General features: G+C 38.9%; 2 protein-coding genes across 3 annotated transcripts; both read left to right on the top strand.

Annotated features, from left to right (window-relative positions):
- The first annotated feature begins 1,249 nt into the window (after positions 1-1,249).
- Positions 1,250-6,731, top strand: rbpms2b (RNA binding protein, mRNA processing factor 2b). 2 transcript variants are annotated; one of them, XM_016287127.1, is made up of 8 exons: positions 1,250-1,631; positions 2,978-3,055; positions 3,412-3,450; positions 3,715-3,777; positions 4,282-4,432; positions 4,870-5,021; positions 6,291-6,360; positions 6,437-6,731. In XM_016287127.1, exons 1-7 carry the CDS (start codon positions 1,578-1,580, stop codon positions 6,354-6,356), a joined length of 603 nt encoding a protein of 200 aa, XP_016142613.1. In that variant the 5' UTR covers positions 1,250-1,577; the 3' UTR covers positions 6,357-6,360; positions 6,437-6,731. The 2 variants fall into 2 exon arrangements, with proteins under 2 accessions (XP_016142613.1, XP_016142612.1); XM_016287126.1 differs by having other exon boundaries at positions 6,291-6,362; positions 6,443-6,731.
- A 1,937-nt stretch (positions 6,732-8,668) lies between these two features.
- Positions 8,669-14,615, top strand: cpeb1b (cytoplasmic polyadenylation element binding protein 1b). The gene is made up of 9 exons (XM_016287227.1): positions 8,669-8,868; positions 9,365-9,573; positions 10,635-10,887; positions 11,099-11,212; positions 12,107-12,211; positions 12,501-12,637; positions 13,960-14,158; positions 14,278-14,372; positions 14,562-14,615. Exons 1-9 carry the CDS (start codon positions 8,715-8,717, stop codon positions 14,613-14,615), a joined length of 1,320 nt encoding a protein of 439 aa, XP_016142713.1. The 5' UTR covers positions 8,669-8,714.
- The last annotated feature ends 6,873 nt before the right edge of the window (positions 14,616-21,488 follow it).

Genomic DNA, 21,488 nt, shown 5'->3' with positions numbered 1-21,488 from the left:
TGGCTATGGCATGTCTGCACTCAGCCAATCTGTACACTTGTCATTCTTTAAGAGCCTGGCACTGATCCGTCTATCAGTCTGTCTACTGTATAATCATCTTTGGCTCTGTGTACCTCTGTGCTCTGTTTGACTTATTTTTAAACCCCTGAGAACAAGACAAGAGGTATAGGTTACTATTAGAATGAGTGTTAATGGAAAAACTGACATCAGGGCGGTCAACCTTTCATTTGATGTTGTTGGCAAATATTTTTCCAAACTATTAGTTAGTACATTAAAGCTTTAAACACATCCAGTTTGGAGCTTGTAACCGAATTAAGCAGTCACTATAAGACAGGCCCTCAAACAAACTGCAAGTCTGTGTATAAACATCTGTAGGATTTATAAATAGTTCATAGTTCCCTTATGTACAATGGAATTAGAGAGGCATGGCAAGAAAGAATTTGTCTATATTTAGACAGATTGTACAAAACAACACTAGGTCAATCCCTACAAAAAACAAAACAAAACAAAAAACGACATGTTCTCAAACCCCACCGCACCCCGCCGGCTTCAACAAGCTCCTTTACTTTGTGCGACTACACAATGTCAGGAAACGGGACAGAAGACCAGCTGAAGGTGCAAACAGTCTAACATAAAATTTATGAGCTTTACAGTACAGGCCCATTTTTAATAGAAGGTTCCCTGTATTGTGTGTGTCTCGCCACGTTTAAAGACAAGTAGCTTTCCTTTTAAACAGATGTTCCCATAATTAAATGCACTCAAATGTCAGGGTTATTTTTAGAATAGCTCAGTTTTTCAACAAACAAATAGAGGATGTATAGGCTACACCCTGATCCTTTCACAACTGCCACCCATAAAGAAACTTTAAAGTTAGTTTTACAAAGTTTTTATATCTCTCGAGTAAACGAATTAATATGCCATTTCTCTCTTTTATTTATTTACTTCCCTCCCTCCTCCTGATACAGTTGATAAGAGATGTCTCCAATAATAAAAGGAGCGGTTCCAATTGGTCCCTACTTTCCCATGAAGGCGATGATTCATTAATGGAGGGGTTGGCTTATCCACCAGCTGCAACGCCTCTCACTTGATGACCTAATTGGCGAGCAGGTCAACTATGGAACAGGTTTTACCCATGAGCTCTGCTTTCTTTGAAATTTAACATTTAAAAAGAGGTAAATGTGAGGTGGCACCGCCATTTCTCTTCTTTCTCTTGCCCCGAGCCTGCCCCATCTCACTTGATGACCTAATTGGCGAGCAGGTCAACTATGGAACAGGTTTTACCCATAAGCTCTGCTTTCTTTGAAATTTAACATTTAAAAAGAGGTAAATGTGAGGTGGCACCGCCATTTCTCTTCTTTCTCTTGCCCCCCACCACCACCACCACGCACTGCACTTCTTTTCACCGAGTCACCTTTGCGTCTTCAGTTCACCTGGCACTTTTGACACGACTTCAGTGTCCCGCACGAGTTCTGCTGAGTCCCGCACGGATCGCCATCAGGATCCAGTCGCACTTTAGGACGCGGAAAAAAAACGAAACTTCGGACGGTCCTTCTGGGTGTTTCAAGTTTACGCACAAGATGAGTATCAAGTCTGACTCCGAGCCAAACAACAACGTCTCTATTGAAGAGGAGGTGAGAGTTCGGGGTGTTACATGAGTCACTGTTACTGTGTTGTAATGAGTAAATCTGTCTAGGTCGATGTAAACTTGTTTCAGACTTTAGAAGTGTGAAGGGGAGCCTCAGCGTCTCTCCGTGAAGTTTTTTTCTTTTTTGCTGTCAGGGAAAAGTAAGGCAATAATCACTCGAGAATTAAAAGACGGTGGTTTGAAGTCAATTCGAAACGGAAAATTAATTTTTTCGTTAAATTTAATGACCACCTATTTACCTTGAAAGATTGTTTGTTGAGCGGTGTGTTAATGACGCTTCCTTCAAACATTTAGGGAGTTAAATTGCGCCATGTGTGAAGGTCTCAATAAAATACATATTCAAGTACTTCGTTTGGAAGCCTCGATTTAGTTTCTCAAACCGTCACGTAAACGGGCGCAAATCACCGAATTGTTTAAAATTGGCTTCAGCGTCACTGACCCTTAGATTCTGTAAAAAAAATTGTAATGGTCGTAATGCAGCACGGCGTAATGATTTAGTGGTTGTTTCTTAAACCATGCTTTTAAAAATGCATAATTTAAAAAAAATAAATGGCTTACTTTAAAAACATTTCAGTTTTATTGGTGTTCACATTTATTTGTATGTATGGTTTTTTATTTTAAATGGGCACTGCTGCCATTATGCAGGCCAATTTTGATCCATTCATGAATGGCATCTCAAATAAGAGCAATATAATCACACATTGCACAACTTTGGAAAACTCTATTTTGGATTGTGGATGTCAATATAACTTGCAGCTGTTGGCATAATCAATTTTCCTAAACATGAAGCTAATAATTAATTTAAATTGAACCTTTATACTATCATTACAACATACAGGTGATGCACAGTAGAGGTGAGGGGTTGTGGGGCTGAGGAATGGTGTTGGGTTTGTTGCTGTGGGTCAGAGGAAGGAAGTGCTGTCACGCTGTGCAATGTTGTCCATCGCTGTTCCACTGGCAGTCCATTGTGGCTTTGAACCTCCTACCAAGTCCAAGCGAGTGGATGCGCATTTGTTTATTTCTATAGTCATTTAGCTGAATGTGGCCATATTAAATGTGTTTGTCTTGAATCTTTGTGCTGTAAATTTCTGCTTTGAGTGTAAAGCTGCCAGGCTTTTTAAAACGCAATTCTTGACTATTTGCTTGTTCATTGCAAACCATCAGCTTTTTTTTCTTCTTTACTTATCATTTTATTAAATTCATGCTGACTTTGTTTTCCAAGGGTCCTTAATCACTTCATTTCTGTTCTGTGTCTTAACCAAGTCCTCTCCTTTTGTGTTATCTAGTATTTTATTTTCATGTATTGAAAATTTGTTTTTTGTTTTTTTACAGGTACGGACTCTATTTGTCAGTGGTCTGCCAACAGATATCAAACCCCGTGAGCTTTATCTGCTTTTTCGACCATTTAAGGTAAAAACAGATGTTTTAAATAGTAAATCTCATTGACCGTGTTTAGTCAAAACTCTACTTGTGTCTTGGCTCCTAATTGTTGTGGTCACCCAAGCAACAGTTAGAAATTCTCTCAATTCTCACTGAAACCATGAATTAACTGGAGGTGAATAATTGAGTTTTAGAGTTGTAAGAACTGTAAAAACACTTAGCAGCAGAGATGTTCCACTCGCACAGGTTAGCAGTGCGGTAAAGTGCATTCTCTGTAAATGTTTCTATCTGACAGAGTTGGCCTCTTCTGGGGAGTGCAGCAGGAATTTCTTCCTTTTCAAGCATGTGACTACATTGCTGCTAATTGGATTTCTTTTCCTTTTCAGGGTTATGAGGGTTCACTTATCAAGTTAACATCAAAGCAGGTGAGACATTGTTTGATATTACAGCTGACCAGGCCTGTGTTATATTAAAAACCTGTACTTTTGCCCTTGTGCTGCAGTCATGCTGATTTATTTTTCTTTCAGTGATTTATAAACCTATATTTAGTACTGTGTAGTGTGCAATCATATTATAATATTATTCTTATTTGTGTGTTTTTAATATTAATGAAAAAAATACATTACCATGTCTCTTGTGTTTTTGATAAATGATACTGTGTGGCCATTGATTTGTCCTTTCTTTTCCAGCCTGTTGGTTTTGTAACCTTTGATAGTCGTTCCGGTGCTGAAGCGGCAAAGAATGCGTTAAACGTAAGCAATTGCTTAATCTTGAAAATCTGTCGGCTGATTCTCAGCTAGGTTCATACTTCATGTGATTTAAATGCATTGTCTACGGTGTATATAATGTATATGAACATTTTTCTACTGTCAATTTATACAACAATGGCCATAGCTTGCATACATTTCTCTATTTATAACATTTAACCATAAAACATGGTGAGCTTAAGGTGTCCCATATTCATTGATCTGTTCCAATACATTACAAATAAGTGCATAATGTTCATTTCAAAAGTTACTGAGCACCATGATTCGGAGACGCCATTCTACGGTAGATTACCATTAATGTTTTTCTGTCTTTAGCGTGTCATGTGTCCACTTCCATTTAGGTAACCACTAGCTTTGCTGTTCATTCACTAGTAGAAACGTTCACTGCATGTGGGCACCAGCTTAAAACGCACTGCACATTTTGACCAGGGTCTGGCAGGCACAACCCATCCCCATTACTCTGTCCCCCTCCCCACCTTGTGTCTCCAGGGGGTTCGGTTTGACCCTGAAAACCCGCAGACCCTCCGGTTAGAGTTTGCTAAGGCCAACACGAAGATGGCAAAGAGTAAGCTGATGGGCACTCCGAATCCCACACATATCCACCCAGCTCTAGGAGCGCACTTCATAGCACGGGACCCATGTAAGTTCATGGTCGACACGGTAGTTCACACACTGCAGAGAAGGACAGACCGGCGCACACACACTCTGTAGCTACACATCTATAGAGTAGATCTTAGGAAAACACAAGAAGAAACTAATCCACCTCCACATGCATGTCATTAGCAAATGGCCTTTTCTGTTCTCTTAGTTCTATTACACTTAAGTTGAGCCTTAGCACTTCATCTCATTCAACCTCTCTTCTGTTCCAAGTCACAGAAATTACCAGAGGTCACACAGGTATCAGTATTTAGTTCCTGCCGCTTTTTGTTAATTTTAGGATTCTTTTGGTGTGTGTTAGGGCCTTTGACTTCAACAATTTGTCAAACACTTGATTTTGAAGTGGTGTTTTCAGTCACATCTGACATACTGAACTGAGCTGGCAAGGTGATGGTTTGCTGTGCTTATCCCAATCCTCAGATGACTTGACGGGGGCAGCACTGATCCCAGCATCTCCAGAGGCCTGGTCTCCTTACCCTATCTATACCCCGGAGCTCAGCCCAGGCCTGCCCCACACGGCTTTCACCTACCCAGCAGCAGCCGCTGCAGCAGCAGCCGCACTTCATGCTCAGGTGAGGCCATCTTTACCAGTTTCTTTTATTTTTATTTTTTTTTTTTATTGTTAGTTGTCTTTTTTTTTTTTTTTTTTTTTTTCCCTGCTTCTAGATTTATTTATTTTTCTTGTCATTTGTCAATTCTCTTTTTGATTTTCATTATTTTTCTTGCATGTTTGTTTCCCTTTAGTTTATTATTTCTTAAATTTAACTTTTAATTAAAATTTCTGCACTGGGATCCAAATTCATCTTTATGAATATTATGCACTAATTTATGGAAGGCAGTGTTTTACAAATTTAATCCTGCTTGTCACTGTCAAAATCAAAGGATTTTTTTCCATAAGGGAAACTATACATTTTAATGTGAAAATGCATCAATATGTTGCTTTGACGTTTTATTTAAAAAAAAATAAATAAAAAAAAATAGACCATTTATAAAATGTAAACTCATGTGTTATGCTACAGTAAGTCTGTCAATTCTCTTTTTGATTTTCATTATTTTTCTTGCATGTTTGTTTCCCTTTAGTTTATTATTTCTTAAATTTAACTTTTAATTTTTTTTTTCTGCACTGGGATCCAAATTCATCTTTATGAATATTATGCACTAATTTATGGAAGGCAGTGTTTTACAAATTTAATCCTGCTTGTCACTGTCAAAATCAAAGGATTTTTTTCCAGAAGGGAAACTATACATTTTAATGTGAAAATGCATCAATATGTTGCTTTGACGTTTTATTTAAAAAAAAAAAAAAAATTTTTTTAAAAATAGACCATTTATAAAATGTAAACTCATGTGTTATGCTACAGTAAGTCTGATTTATTGGACTATCTTTTAATGAACATTTAGTAGAAATGTGAATAAAAGTGAGTATTCTTTCTCGGCATTAAGTAAATATAGCAAGCATAATTTAAATAATTTGAGCCATTGAAGTCTTTAAACATTGTGCTTTGGTTGCATTATGTATTTACTTATTTGACAACCTCAAAGATAATTTCATGTTTTGTGTGCCAGTCATTAAGTTGTTAGTTACGTGAATGAGTTACTACTTTGCTCAATGCTAACATGTCCCAGATAAGTAGAGGCTATCTAAATGTCAAGTAAATGCTAATGGTCCTGGCGCAAAAGTTGTGGTGTTACCAAGTATTCAAAGAAAGCAAACTGTCAGCTGTGACTGCTTGGGTCTCGTGCTAATGAATTTTGAAGATTTCCTTGGCTGTGTCACAAAGTCTGAAGATGTTAATTTTATATTTATTGGTTCGTTTTTTTTTTTTTTCCCCCTTGTTTAGATGCGCTGGTATCCCTCCACATCAGACTCATCCCAGCCTGGATGGAAATCACGGCAGTTCTGTTAAAATATAGTACGGCCATTCCATTACCTCTTGCATGCAACATGTGATTTTATAAAATGTTCTGTTTTAATAATTTTTTTTCTTTTCAGGTTTCTCTCTTCAAATGGTGTCTTCCAGCTCCTGTTTAGCATCAGTCCAGTTCATTTGAACTTTGTTTTTGGATGTATTAAGTCCTTTGGAATTAGGCCATGAAGAGATGAAATGAGTTTGTATTGCTTGTTGAGCTTGTATTGAAATTTAGTGCGGTCAAATGACTAATCGTGATTAATTGCGTACAGTTTTTGTTTGCATAATGCGTGTTCCGTGTATTTATGTGTATATATAAATACACGCATACAGTTTTTTGAGAATATCTACATGTATTTACACGTCTATATATATTCATATAATTTATATTCTAAATAAATATTTAATATATAAACATCCTATTTTTCTGAAATGTATACATCCGTGTGGGTATTTATATACATAATAAATATACACAGCACACTATGTAAACAAACTTATTTGATGCGATTAATCATTTGATAGCACTAATTGAAGTCATTGCCAACAGTACAAAAATAGACCTTAGCAGTTCTTAATGGATCGGTTCCTTATTTTTTTTATTTTTTGGGGGGGAGGGGGGTGTATTGAAGAATAAGATTAAAATACTCATTTATTCATTCATTGAGATTTGCTCTGGGTCTAAGTAAAATGAGACAATCAACTGACGCTGACATTGAGCATGTTGGTTTTGGCATGAAGTGTAGCTCTGTGCGTCATTGTAGTATGTTTGTTGCTTCCATGACTGGTGTAACCTTGTTTAGTAGCTTGGTCATTAAAGATGCTTATGTTATGTACAAAACTGTGGCCAACTTATTTTGGGTAATGTGATGTCCAGACAGCCAGATGGTTTCCCCCTGCTAGTTTCCACTGTAACACATCACAGAGGGTCTGATGATTTTACAAAATGAGACCACTTCAGTCTAGAGTGTGTGACTGGGGACAGAAGAGTTTGTGCAATTGAAATAATCTGTGTAAGTTATTGCTAACTTTTTTTTTTTTTTTTTTTTGTCATTTGTTTTTTTATCCATTTCCTTTTATTTTAAACATCTGGAATTAGGGGCATAATTTAGACAATTCAGCTAAAAATGTAGTCATCCATCCTCATGTTTTCAAATATGCATGAATTTCTTCCATGTAGCACACAAAGGGATGTTAGGCAGAATGTGAAAAACAACCTCTTTCAGTTGTTTCTATGCAAAAAAAAAAAAAAGTGACTCCCATTGTGTCCAACATATCCTTTTGTCATTACAGAATGTCAAACAGGTTTACAACATGAAACCTTTACGTTTGAGGTGAGAAACCAATAATGTAAGTGCTGCCCTCTAGAGGAAGTGAGTCGGTAGGCTTTGTAATTTGTTTTAAATAGGCTGCCTGCACTGAAGGTTGCTACTGAGCACTCTAGCAATGTGGCTGTTGTTGATCACTTTTGTATTTATTGTATTATAGAAGTCTTTATTCCAAACGTACAAAGTGTAGTTTGTCTTTGAAAAAGGCCCAATTTATAAATGCTGCTCTCCATGGTCCTGATTTGTCAATAAAATAAATTTACACGCGACGTGACGCACTTCAAAAAACATTTATGATTCTGTATTGCTGTGGTATGCAACTGCAACCACATGTTCTGGACTTGGAAAATGTCTTGCCCATGTAGGAATGTATTTGCTTCTGTCATTGTGCAGTGTCCTTGAGCTTGGGAAAGGCGCTTTATAAATTAAACTTATTATTATTAAATAAATGCACAAGTTAGATCATGAAAAAAAATTTTTTAGATTTAAACATATTCATAAATCTCGCAGAAGGCTTTAAAATGCACAACGCATCAGACGCCACGACCAACTTTGTTGAATAAGAATTAACTTGTATGAGAAAATGAGACTGGGACAGCAATCAGAAATATTGTAATGATATAATATAGATAATTTGGGGGAATTTAAAAGATACGGTAGTTTTTGAAACCGTAAATTAGCCTATGGAAAATGACGGCTGCCTCTTTGCAGGAGAATTGGTCAGGAATGCTCGGTGGTGTGGCATCAGAGGAGGCCAGAGACTGATGTCATTAGGAAGGGGCTGTGAGGGCAGCAGCGCCTGGGTCACATGCAGGGTGGGTCGTCTCTGTAGAGACCGCTGCTCCTGTGCAGTTTAGCCAGGCGGAGGGAGGCGAGCTGTGATTTATCAGTCTAGGGAGCCAATGCTTTCTCGAATGTGCATGCCTTTTATTCCCAGTGCTGATGCAGAGTCACCAAAAAGTGTTTTTGTTTCTGGACTCTGATAATAGGTCGCCCCGACTCTGACTTGTCTGCGGTCCGGAGCAGGATGCTCTTTCCCAGCGGTGGCCAGGACTCATCCAGGGGTCTGCCTGACATCAATAACTGGGGTCTGGGCCTACAGTCCCTCAGCCTGTCTGACTGGGAGAGACCGTGGAGCAGCCATGACACGGATTCCTCTGCACAGACCAACACAGCCTCACGTGAGTGGAATGAATAACATAACGCAACCGTATGGTAATATTGACACCATTTTACACGAACGCTTAAGCAACGCTATTTATGTAATATTTATTCAAAATGAATGTTGTTTTCAGTAGGCTCTGGTTTTATAACTACGTTTTCTTTTTGGAATCTCTTTGTGGGCCTATGGCCTTGTCCTGACTAGAGCGTGTTTAAACCGTTCTCCCTTGGCCTGTAACAGTGAGTCAGAGCCTTTTGTTGATGATAGTCACAGATCCTCGGCCTGCCTCATGCACTGGTAATTCTCATTAGTAGTGCTGCAATAAGAGAGCTGTTCTTTTCAGCTGTTCTTGTTTGAGTCTTGGAATTTTTTATATTTAATTTTTTTGATGGTTTGGCAAGCAATACAAAAATCTATACTTTGGTTTTCCTTTATTACTTTGGGGTGATATTTTTAGTGTTACTGTGTACTTTTTGTAAATTTTTTTTATATTCTTATATTCTCCCCCCCCCCAGTGCAAGGAATTTTGGGGACTCCCAGCCATCTCTCCAACAAGCCTCCGAGATACTCGGAGCCTTCCATTGGTGCCACAGACTTCCTAGAAAAATTTCCCAGCATGGCACGCTTGAACTCTCAATCTTTCCTGGACTCTCACTCCATTAGCCCTGTGGACTCGGAGACCAGTGGCTTCAGCTCTGGTTCTGATCACCTCTCAGACCTGCTGGTAAGTGTTTTGAGATCATGTTCTGTGTGGTTTGGTTTCTGCCAAGGCTTTTTTTATTTTATTTTTTTTCTTCTAACCACAATAGAGGGCTTTTTATTTTTCGTCAATTGCGTTTGTCTGGGAAATTTCTGGAAAACTTTCTAGCAGCTTCTTGGGTGATTTATACAATCTAAATCTTTACCACAATACAAGCAATTTTCAATAGAGTAACTGTCTGAAAGTAGTTGTTTGAATACAGAGCTGTTACTAATTGAAATGAAACCAAATCCTGTATCTCTCATTGCTTAAATTCACATTAGGGCTGGTTTCACAATATTCTGAATAAGCTGTAACTGCAATTTTCCTCTTTCTAAATCCCCCCCCAATTGGAAATGACCTCCACCTTGTCTTACATAGTTAGGGTAACTTCCAAATTACCTTGGATGAGACGAGCTGTTTAACAAATTTATTGGGTTCCAAATGTAAATTTGTGGACAGCCCAAATTTCTTAACTTTCTGAAGATGGCCCCAGACTTTGACAACCGGTTATTCACTTAAGACCGCTGATTGTATTTGCAGTAGGTTTTACGTTTACTCATTTAGCTGACATTTTAATCCTGAGTGGCTCAAATTTCTATTAATGTCTTGTGTTCGTTGCATAAGTCTTATTGTGAACGATTCATGCCTTTAACTTTGCACATGTGGTTTTGTATTTTTATTTTTTAAATAAACCCTTGCAGTGGATAATCGTGACCGATTCCAGTTTCATTGGCTATGCCACTGTGGCACTCAAATGGCGGCTGCACTAAATACAATATAGGCAGGTCTCAATTGAGTATCATTTACCATTATATTTTGTCCAGCCCTAATACCGTTGTTAAGACTGACACAGCAGTTTCACTTTCTTTAAAGATGCTATTGAATGTAGTGTTATCAAAAGTGCTATACAAATTTTGCTTTACTATATAAATTCAAACCGCGGACTGTCGAATGGTGTTTTAATGAAGCTAGTTTTAAAAGTAGCTCTCTATGGTCCTTGAATGTTCTTCTTGGCAAAGCTAACTCTTCTCCCTCTTCCGCAGTCTTCTTTGAGGATCTCGCCGTCTGTGCCCTTCCTTATGTCTAGTATGCAAAGGGATCCTCTCAAGCTAGCGCTGGGTTCTCGGATGGACCTCCGCAGCTCCCCTCTTACCCCGCCACCCAGTGCCACCCCAAGCGGTGGTCTGTCCCACCGCTGGCCTGGTGCCTCCATCTGGCCCAACTGGGACCTAATGAAGACTCCTGAGAGCCCCTTCAGCATTGAAAGAGAGGCCTGGCTTCACAGACAGGCAGCCTGTATGGCCTATTGCATGCTACTGTAGCGCATTAATTCATAGGCTATCCCCCACCCTTTCACCCTCCCACTGAAACCTCTGAATGTCCTTTAACGCTTCCATTTAACAGATTTGTGCAACCCTGTTGCTGCTGTTCACTGTACTGTTTTTCATCAATACATAATGCAGGTGTTGCTTTTGTTGTGCTCATCTTGTGAATTTGTGCTCCACAGCCATCAATGAAGCTACCTTCACATGGAGTGGGCAGCTGCCCCCCAGACACTACCAAAATCCCATTTATTCCTGCAAGGTGTTTTTAGGAGGAGTTCCCTGGGACATCACTGAAGGTAGAATAACTGATTTTATACAACAGATACGTGAAATGGTAGTCTGCTGTGAGGTTTATTTTTATTTTTTAAATTACCGTGCTTTGAATAGATTACTGGCCTACTAATTGAAAAATATTGAAGTTTCAAATGATTACAATTGGATTTGACTGTCTAGTATGTGTGCCATGTTGACGCATGGTCTATTCCTGTTGGAGGTGTGGCATCTCCTTGAAGTTTTTGCATTTAAAAAAAAAAAAAAAAAGAGAGAACGCATGCTAGATTACTGTTTTGTGCCATTTGCTTTCTGTTCTCCACATTTTGCTGTGCTGTTTATCTGATACTGGTTTTCACAACTTGCACTGCCATTTTAAAAGTTTGCGGTCTAAGTTCAGACCGCAAACGCATTAACTTGATCAAGAGACCGTAAAAGCATTTGTTACAGGATATTTAAATTTATTTTTTTAAACTTTGTTCAGAGTATTGGGGAAAACTATGTATTATGTTTTCCACAATATTAGGCAGCATAAGTTTTCAACGTAGATGATGTTTAAGCAGTAAATGACACTAAAGTTTGGAGTAATGGCTGCTAAAAATTTAGTTTGGCCATAAACTGGAATAAATTGCCATTTTCAGGCACAAAACGGGTCTCTTGGAAGAACTCTTGGTTCATCGCCGAATATAGATATCTATGTACATCTCTCCAAGCTGCACCATTAGGTGTAATATTGAATGAGTAAATTTTGTAGTAGTTTCATTACTGTTATTGCTGTATCTATTCAATGCAACCTTGTTGAACGTAAGAGACTCTTCAGAAACCTAACTCTTCCTAATCCCAAACTTTGAAGGGTAGTATAGATATGCCATAGCCCTGTTTGCTTCTAGACTAATGGCTTCTCTGTTTTTGTCCCCCAGCTGGTTTGATAAACACTTTTAAATGCTATGGCCCTCTCAGTGTGGAGTGGCCAGGTAAGGATGGCAAGCACCCTCGCTGCCCTCCGAAAGGTAATATGCCCAAAGGTAATGCTGAAAGGGTAGGAAACTTATTTTATTACAGCACTGTTGTGGGATGGTGTGGCTCATGGCACTCAACTACTTGGTGACTACAAGAACCCTTCATACACATGGTGGTATTTGTTTCTGGGAATTTAAGTTATTTAAATTTTTTTAAACCCTTTGCAAGATGTTCATACCCTAGTTAGCTGTGCAGTTTACAGTTATGGAGATGGCTGTGAGCCAGTTCAATTGAGTTACGTTTTGGCCATGTGTTTTTTATTTTATTTTTTCCCCCCCTTTTATTGCTCCCCAGGTTATGTGTACTTGGTGTTTGAATCGGACAAGTCTGTGTGTGCCCTGCTACAGGACTGCACTGAGGACCTGCTCCATCCTGAGGGCTACAGCGAGTATTACTTCAAAATGTCCAGCAGAAGGATGCGCTGCAAAGATGTAAGATGGTCTTTAGGAGTAGATTTTGTAGCATCTGTTACAGTTGCAGTGTGTTTTTTTTTATTTATTTATTTTTCCTCTGGTACATTTTAACATAAGGCTGTTATACAGAAATGATTATTGCAACTTCTGTATGGGTGCCTGATGCATGTTTGTGTAATCGGATGGTAAAAAGATTGTTCCTTAAAGGGGTCATATGAATATTTAAGTGTGGTTTATTTTTTCTTTTTTTTCTTTGGAGTGTTACAAGCACTTGGTGCATAAAGATCTGTAAAGTTGCAAAGACTAAAGTATCTCTTCAGATTTGAAATTCTTTATAAAAAGTTAAGCGTCAACCACGCCTACCTAAAACTGCTCATTCTAACACGCCCCCACATGTCTAGTCACTGTGGAAATATTAGCATAATGCCGCCCAAATGTTCACGCAAAGAAAGGTGTGGTTTCAGGAACTGCAGTAGTGTTGATGCAGCCATGTCAGGGAGAAGCTGTGAATTTTGCAGAAAGCAAAAGCACTTTATTTGGCCTTCCGGAAGTAGATGCAATTAAGAATAATTTTCAGATTTATTTGCAACAGAACAGCACAACCCAGATGTTCGAATTTGTGCATCGAATTTTATGGACGCCAGTTTATTTATTTATTTTTTTTATATAACCTTGAGTACAAGGCTGGCTGTGCACAAAGGCTATTTCTAAAAAAAAATAAATAAAAAAAATAATAAAAAAGGTCAATTCCGGCTTTGCTGTGACAATCTGGCACTTCTGAATCAGCGACTGTAAGTATGTTTTGTTATTAGTTTAAGTATTTGCTATTGAATGTTCAAATGCGGAGTTTTGCGCAGAGTAACGCGTCGTGTGTGTGGGAGGGGAACAGGGTCACATCACAGAGTGAGCTGCCTGTCAGAAATCAGCACGTCAGCTGTCTTAACCGCGGCTTGTGTACTGCATCATCACTGTGTCTGTCACGCGACTCTGTTGCCCTTTCGGGCTTGAACTGATGGTAAAACTAACGACATTAACTGTCTCTATTTACTTTGAAAGCTGACGCTCGCAATTATGGTAAGGGGCGTTACATTTCTGACGTGTGCTTGTGGTGTTCGGCCAATCACAATGCACTGGGTCAGCTGGCCAATCAGAGCAGACTGCGCTTGTCAAAGGAGGGGGCTTTGTTGAAAACTGTGTTTGAGAGAGGCGGGGCATAGAGGACCTACAATGTACAGTATTTTAAAAATGTTTTTTTTGGACATTAAAGCATGTCAACAGTCTGTTACACCAAATACGCAATGATCTTTTAAATGGGTTTTTTTTTTTTTTTTGACCCTCAGGCACAGGTGATCCCTTGGGTGATTTCAGACAGTAACTATGTGAGTTGCCCCTCTCAAAGGCTGGACCCTAGGAACACTGTGTTTGTAGGAGCCCTGCATGGCATGCTCAACGCTGAGGCCTTGGCCAGCATCATGAATGATCTGTTCGGAGGTGTTGTGTATGCGGGCATCGACACAGACAAGCACAAGTACCCCATTGGTGAGGAGGGTTTTTAAAAAAAAAAATTATCCAGGTTGAATTAACTTTTTTTTTTATATAGTTTATTTACTTGGTTTTTAAATTTATTTAAATTTTTTTTTTTTTGCTCCCTCTCCCAGGTTCTGGACGTGTAACCTTTAACAACCAGCGCAGTTATCTGAAAGCTGTGAGTGCTGCATTTGTTGAGATAAAGACGCCCAAATTTACAAAGAAGGTAAAGTGGAACTTTGAAACCCAGTGTTTTACACCATTATGGTGTTTCACATACTGAGTATATATGGTAATTTGAGTTCAGTTGGCACTACGTTTAGTCACATTTGCTAATGTCTGCCTGGCGGTGTGATTACACTTTTGTATGCCACTCTGTACATTTTTCTTTATGGGAACTGTCTTCCTGCTTTAGGTTCAGATTGACCCATACCAAAAAACATTTAAAGCTATGCAAGTACATCGGTAGTATTTATTTATTTATTTATTTATTTTTTTTTTTGGAGTGTTACAAGCTCTTGGTGCATAAAGAAGATCTGTAACGTTGCAAAGACTACAGTGTCAAATTCAAAGATATTCTTTATAAACGTTAAGAGTCAGCCACACCTACCTAAAATGGCTTGTTCTAACACGCCCCCACCTGTCTACATCACGATGTGGGAAGATTTGCATGGCAAATGTTCACGCAGAGATAGAAGGCTAACTTTTATTCTCGCTGTAGTGTGGTTGCTGCCGGCATGTCGGGAAGGTGCGGTTTCATTGTGAAAGTGAAACCACTTTGGTTGGCATTCCAAAAGCGGACTATATCCGCTTTGTCATGCCTGGAGCTGATCCGTGCTGGTTGCTGAGGAAATACATCAACTTTGCGCTGTGGGTCGCTGGATCTGCTTTCACTGTGGATGAAGCGACCCGGGGTCGTCACGTGGTTGCCGGATGCTCCTTCATCGAATCCGATGGCCACACCATTCTCAAGGCCGCGGCCGTGTGTTTTGTTGTGAAAGCGAAACTACTTTGTTTGGTCTTTCAAAAGAGGACACGACTAGAAATCAGTGGTTAAGTTGTATTTACAACACTGTTCCAGAACAGTTCAATCAAAGTATTCAGATATGTCCAGTGCATTTTATGGAGGACTGTTTCCTGATCCTGGTAGAGTAGACCACAATGCCGGCTGTTCTGACCGGGGGGGGCGCGTATGTTTACACGGCGTGATGCAACGCGTAAAAAGACCGTACAAGTCATTATAATCCATACTTATGTCCCCACTGGATGCAATATGGAATTAAAATAATGGCATATGTCTTTGAAACAAAGTATGTTGAATAGCACTAACTGGAAAAAATGCATTGCATTAACACTGCATGTATTTTAATGCCTTGTATTTCCAGGGCTTGCATTTTTAGGTCCTGAAATTTAACATGGTGGTTTATTTCAGCTGTGAATATTTCAATTCTAAATAATTCACACATTTTCATAATTAAAAATATTTTCAATAAGTACAATTCATTTGAAATAAAACATCTTTTGTACGTTTTAACTGTCACTTAATTTAATTAATCCCTGCAAAAAATATATATTTTTTCATTTCTTTTAAGCTTTGGCACAGACCTTTGAATGGTAGTGTATCGTTGTACTGACAAAAATATTAAGCAGCACAACTCTTTTCGACATTGATGGAATATGATTCTTGTAGGTTTAAACAGTTTCCAGATCTGTAAAGCTTATTTGTACAATGTCACAATGTTGTCTTTAAAATACAGTATCCTGAAAAGGGGACTTTTGTTTAAGTGGAATTGGTGCATTTGATGTTGGGGTTCTCTACAGAGGTTTTCTAATGCATTAATTCTACTTGACCAGTAGGTGGAAGTGCTGCATTTGTCAATCTGTAATTGAGGATCCAAGCTGGAATTATTTTTTTCCTCTCTCCATTTAAAAAATGCATCATTTGGAAGTGCTGATTAGTGAAGTTAAGACTTATTGGTTGATTGATACTATAAATGTGTACTAATGTCAACCTAGTTCTCAAAGTAGATCTTAAATATAAGAGTGTATTTCAGTCCCACATGGTGGTATGTGGAAGGAGGGATTTCTAAAATGAGGGGCCATTAGTGTCTGGAGGAGCTTATAAATGTTCTCTTTCTCACTCCATTGACAGGCAGTCACATGCCTTTGCTGTTCTCCAAAGGGTCATAGTTTGGTTGGTTTGGCTATGACCCCATTAACCCCGACTGGTAGATTCCATAACTACACCATCTGGCAGCAAAAAACATATTTCTCCATTAATAGCCATTCAAAAAAAAAAAATGTTCTGACACAGCAGGACTCTAAAACGCCGACCCCTATTAAAATATCTATAGCATGATGAAATAGCAATACAGATGTTCCTTGCAAAATATACTTAAGTATATAATTGGCGCAAGACATTTTTTTGCTGCCAGATGAAGTAGTTACCACATCTATCAGCAGTGGGCACGTGGGACTCTTCTAACCAGCTAAATGTTAGTTATTTACAGCTAAATGGATCAAAACCAACCCCGAACTTGAACGCAGTGTAAGAGGCTGGAAGAGTGGCAAAGTGTGTGTGAGCTGGTAAAGGACCTGCCAGTTGAGTCTGTGTGAATCATCCAGGAATCACAGGTGTGTGGAGGATGACCAGCGTTTGCGTTTACGTAACCTCCTGTTTCTCCTCCCCTATACACATCTCACCGACACTACAAAAATAACACCCCAACACCAGCTGAAACTCATCTCCTCATCAGGAGGTAATCTGAACACGGCACGAGAGATTGCCTTGGCACAGCTCATTTAAGCTCACACATTAGCATGAGGATTTTCTCACTGACACTTTATCTACACATTAGTATATTACATCTGAATGGGGTCAATATGAGAAACGTGGGCTTAATGTGTTATAGTAGATTCACTTCCAGCCATCCAGTAGCTTGACTAAATGGATAAACACTGCCACTGAATGGAGTTGTCTTGTAAGGAGTGTTATAGGTGTGATGATTTTAAGGAATGTTTTCCATAACATATGACCATTTCTTTTGGTCATGTCATGCTGTCATTCTCAGAGTTCATATGTGGTTTTGAAAGTGTTATATTGTGGATTTAGCTTCTCTAATTTTTTGTTGAATTCACTGTGAAGCCATAGTATCCGTGTGTTTATGAATAATCTCTAATGCTGGAATCCAGCAATATTAACGTTGTTCAGTTCTGTTAAAACAAGCCCATATAAGACTCACCCTGCTGTAACAGATGAACATGTAGTATAAGAAACTGAATTCTACTACTTGAATGTTCCTATTAGAATCAAAGATGAATAAATATAACCTAGGCTCATTGGAAATATGTGCCTCTACCTACATCTTGCAAAATTCCACAATGTTCCTATAATTCACTGCATTTTCTGGCTATAATGACCATTAGTAGTAGTAAAACCTCAAAACACTTTTGACACAGTGCGTGATTTGACATTTACTACATATGTGAGGCTTTTCTGACATAGTAAACTTGCTCAGTAGCTCACCTGGTACAGCATTGCACTTTGCGATTAAAAAGCTCTTGTAGAAGTAAGTTAATGGCATGGATGCTTCAGAAAATGTTTTTTTCCCTCATGTTTGTTTTTGCTCCCACTTTCGGTTAGGTTTAGGGTATGGTATAGTGTAGGTAGTTCATTATTTTCAAGCAAGAAAGAGCATTAACCTTTTAGCGCCAAATTCACGTTTATCGATCAAACTGATCCGATAAAACTGAACACGCTTTTAACACCAATTATTGGACATTTCAGTTTGAAAGTGTCACAAAACCTGCAACAAGCAATATCCTTTTGTTGAAATGTTGTCACAGGCACTTTTTCCCCCCCAATGAGATTGGGATAAATAATAAAGAAATCATTTTTTTTTGTTATTTTACAATTGAGTATAGTTAAAAATGTTCACATAGTTGTACTGAGGCAATCTCTATCTATCATCATATCTATCTGTCAGAGGTAAGGAAGTGGCAATGGCCTGCTTAGGCTTTTAATTTGGCCACAATTCTCATTTACATCACACTGTATTTCCTCTCTGGTGATAAACTTGGGGAACAATGTCTTGGCATGTCTGATCCATCCCTGTCAGCCATGTTCATTAAAAACAATGAAATAACATGACATTCCAAAAGCTGGCCTCTTTTAAATCAATGATAAAAGAATTGATAAACCAAATCAGCTTTGCAAAATCAAATCGTTTTTGTTTTTAGATCTATTCTTCAGTATTGAATCATTGAATCGTTGTAAAAGTTTCAGGAACCAACTATTCTCATACTCAACATTCAGTTTTTCCTGGACAGCTCTGCTATATTTCATTTATAAGAATGCTGTGTCTGTGTTTCCTCCTTGAAGTATTGCTTTGTAATGTAACCGTCATGTAGAAGTTCTATTTCATGCTGTATATAGGCTACTGGATAAAGTTGCATGTTTTGTATGGTATCATATTTTTATTCATTTGGATAAAGTACTATTTGTTTAACCTCCTCATTATTGCAGTGGAGGAGCAGTGTATCATGTGTTGATATAGTGTGAGAAAGAGTAAGTGAGAAACGGAAACATGGCTGAATTATGGAAGTGTCTCCTACACCCCCTCCATCCCCTTGTGCTTGTAAACTAAAGCTCTTGCAGGAAACAGAGGGTAATGGTGTTAGAGTTCAGCTGTGTCTCTTTGAGGAAGCCTCTCCTCAGGACAGAGAGCTGCCTAAACGGTCGTGGGAAAGGGGGAGGGGCTTCGGCAGAATCTGCCACCACTTTACTCCGTCCTACAAACTTACTAGACCTGAGGGAGTAAAACCCTGCAGCTCTGGAAAACAAAATGAGCTGCTCGACCTTTAAATAGGTAGTTAGCAAACCTAAACTAAAAAACACATGTTCTTGCAGACATTAGATTATTCCTTTTGGCATTTAAAAATATCAGACTGAACCACCATGTAAAAATAATGCATCCCAACTAGAGTTAAATTTGGAATATTCCCGTTTAATTTCTCAGACTTCCGACTGTGAAGGACTCAGGAGTTCCACTCGGAAAATTAAGCTACTTATAAACACTAAAATAGCAGTGCCACTGTTACTTTTGTATCAGTGAAGGCATCTTCTAACTAAATTGAGGATGATAAATTATGCTATAAAGTGTTAGGATTTATTTGTTTATTTATTTGCAGGTAAACACATTTTAACAGACTGGAACATTTTCAGAATCTACGTTCCTGGCTGTCGCCATGTTCATGAGACGTCATACATTTGCATATACTTTGAATTTGAAAAATCACCTAAAATAAGCAGGTTTGTGATTTACATCCTGCATTCCAGAGGGCCTGACCCAGACCTCTTTGCCTTCCAGGGTCACAGTGGACATTTGGCGATTGAATCTTCACAAGACACAGGTGCAGCCACAGGTGCAAGCAGTTTTAAACTGTTCACTGCTTGATTCCTAAAAAGACAGGTGCAGATGCATGAAAAATGAAAATGTTTGGGTGACCACCATTTCATTTAATTTCTTAATGCACGTTTTGAACGAATTGGGTGAATTATTTGGCGAGTTGGATTTGAAGCGGCGCTGCACAGACAGATGACATCAAAGGACAGTAACCACCATGTAAAAATAATGCATCCCAACTAGAGTTAAATTTGGAATATTCCCGTTTAATTTCTCAGACTTCCGACCGTGAAGGACTCAGGAGTTCCACTCGGAAAATTAAGCTACTTATAAACACTAAAATAGCAGTGCCACTGTTGCTTTTGTATCAGTGAAGGCATCTTCTAACTAAATTGAGGATGATAAATTATGCTATAAAGTGTTAGGATTTATTTGTTTATTTATTTGCAGGTATACACATTTGAACAGACTGGAACAATTTCAGAATCTACGTTCCTGGCTGTCGCCATGTTCATGAGACGTCATACATTTGCATATACTTTGAATTTGAAAAATCACCTAAAATAAGCAGGTTTGTGATTTACATCCTGCATTCCAGAGGGCCTGACCCAGACCTCTTGGCCTTCCAGGGTCACAGTGGACATTTTAATACACTACCTTATTTTTCTATTGGTCTTTGTAATTCCCAGTCTGCTGTAAACAAAGCAGATTTTATTGCTTCTATTACAAGTCATTCAAGACTAAACCTCATGGCCCTGACAAAAACGTGGATCAAACCAGAGGACAATGCTTTACCTCCAGCACTCTCAAATAATTTCTCTTTTTCCCACTCCCCCCATCTGACTGGAAGAGGTGGAGGTACTGGTCTGCTTATCTCTAATGATTGGAAATTTAATCCTTTACCATCTCTGAGTATCAACAGCTCATTTGAATCACATTCAGCCACTATTACCCACCCTCTTAAAATCCATTTTAAAGTTGCTTATCGACCCCCAGGACCACTAGGTAACTTCGTGGAAGAATTAGATGTGCTGCTCTCAAACTTTCCTGAGGATGGTACTCCCCTAGTTATGCTTGGATATTTCAACATCCACCTAGATAAACCTCAGGCTGCAGACTTCCACACTCTGCTTGCTTCTTTTGATCTCAAGCGAGTATTAACTACGGTTACTCACAAATCAGGCAACCAACTGGATCTTATTTACATATGACACTGCTCCACTGATCATGTGCTCGTTACTCCACTGCACACCTCGGATCACGTCCTCCTCATTCTTAACCTTAACATGGTTCCTGACACAACACATACCCCTACACATGTCACTTTTCGACGTAACCTACGCTCTCTCTCACCCTCCCGGCTATCTGCTATGGTTTCAGCTTTGCTTCCTTCCCCTGAACAGTTATCATCTCTTGATGTTAACCATGCTACTGATACTTTCTGCTCCACTCTTACGTCTTGTTTAGACACTGTCTGCCCCTTGTCTTCCAGGCCAGCTCGTACCACCTCTTCTGCCCCTTGGCTATCTGATGTTCTCCGTGAGTATCGTTCTAAGTTCAGAGCTGCAGAAAGAGTATGGCGCAAATCACAAAATCCTACTGACCTTAATGTATATCGATCACTTCATCACTCTCTTCATTCTCTGCTAAGGTCTCCACTGCTAAAAGGACATACTATCCCAACAAAATTAACAATTTGCCTAACTCCCGCATGCTCTTTAAAACATTTTCCTCCCTCCTTTGTCCTCCTCCTCCCCTTCCTTCATCAACTCTAACAGCTGACAACTTTGCCACATTCTTCATTAATAAAATTACAAACCTCTGTGCACAATTTGCCACACCACAAACTGTCAAATACATCTTACCAGCAAACATACACTCGTTTTCATCCTTCTCTCCACTCTCTGAGGCAGAAGTCTCTAAACTCATCCTTTCCA

This window comes from Sinocyclocheilus grahami, unplaced genomic scaffold, assembly GCF_001515645.1.
Source record: "Sinocyclocheilus grahami isolate Dianchi unplaced genomic scaffold, SAMN03320097.WGS_v1.1 scaffold219.1, whole genome shotgun sequence".
NCBI classification, from domain to species: Eukaryota; Metazoa; Chordata; class Actinopteri; order Cypriniformes; family Cyprinidae; genus Sinocyclocheilus; species Sinocyclocheilus grahami.
This window is presented reverse-complemented; position numbering and strand designations above follow the sequence as displayed.

Coding starts and splice junctions, on each gene's coding strand:
- cpeb1b (XM_016287227.1), top strand. CDS start 8,715: ATGCTCTTTCCCAGCGGTGGCCAGGACTCATCCAGGGGTCTGCCTGAC. Junction 10,888..11,098: donor GCTTCACAGACAGGCAGCCT/GTATGGCCTATT, acceptor TGTGCTCCACAG/CCATCAATGAAGCTACCTTC. Junction 12,638..13,959: donor GAAGGATGCGCTGCAAAGAT/GTAAGATGGTCT, acceptor TTTGACCCTCAG/GCACAGGTGATCCCTTGGGT.
- rbpms2b (XM_016287127.1), top strand. CDS start 1,578: ATGAGTATCAAGTCTGACTCCGAGCCAAACAACAACGTCTCTATTGAA. Junction 3,056..3,411: donor TGCTTTTTCGACCATTTAAG/GTAAAAACAGAT, acceptor TTTCCTTTTCAG/GGTTATGAGGGTTCACTTAT. Junction 5,022..6,290: donor CAGCCGCACTTCATGCTCAG/GTGAGGCCATCT, acceptor CCCCTTGTTTAG/ATGCGCTGGTATCCCTCCAC.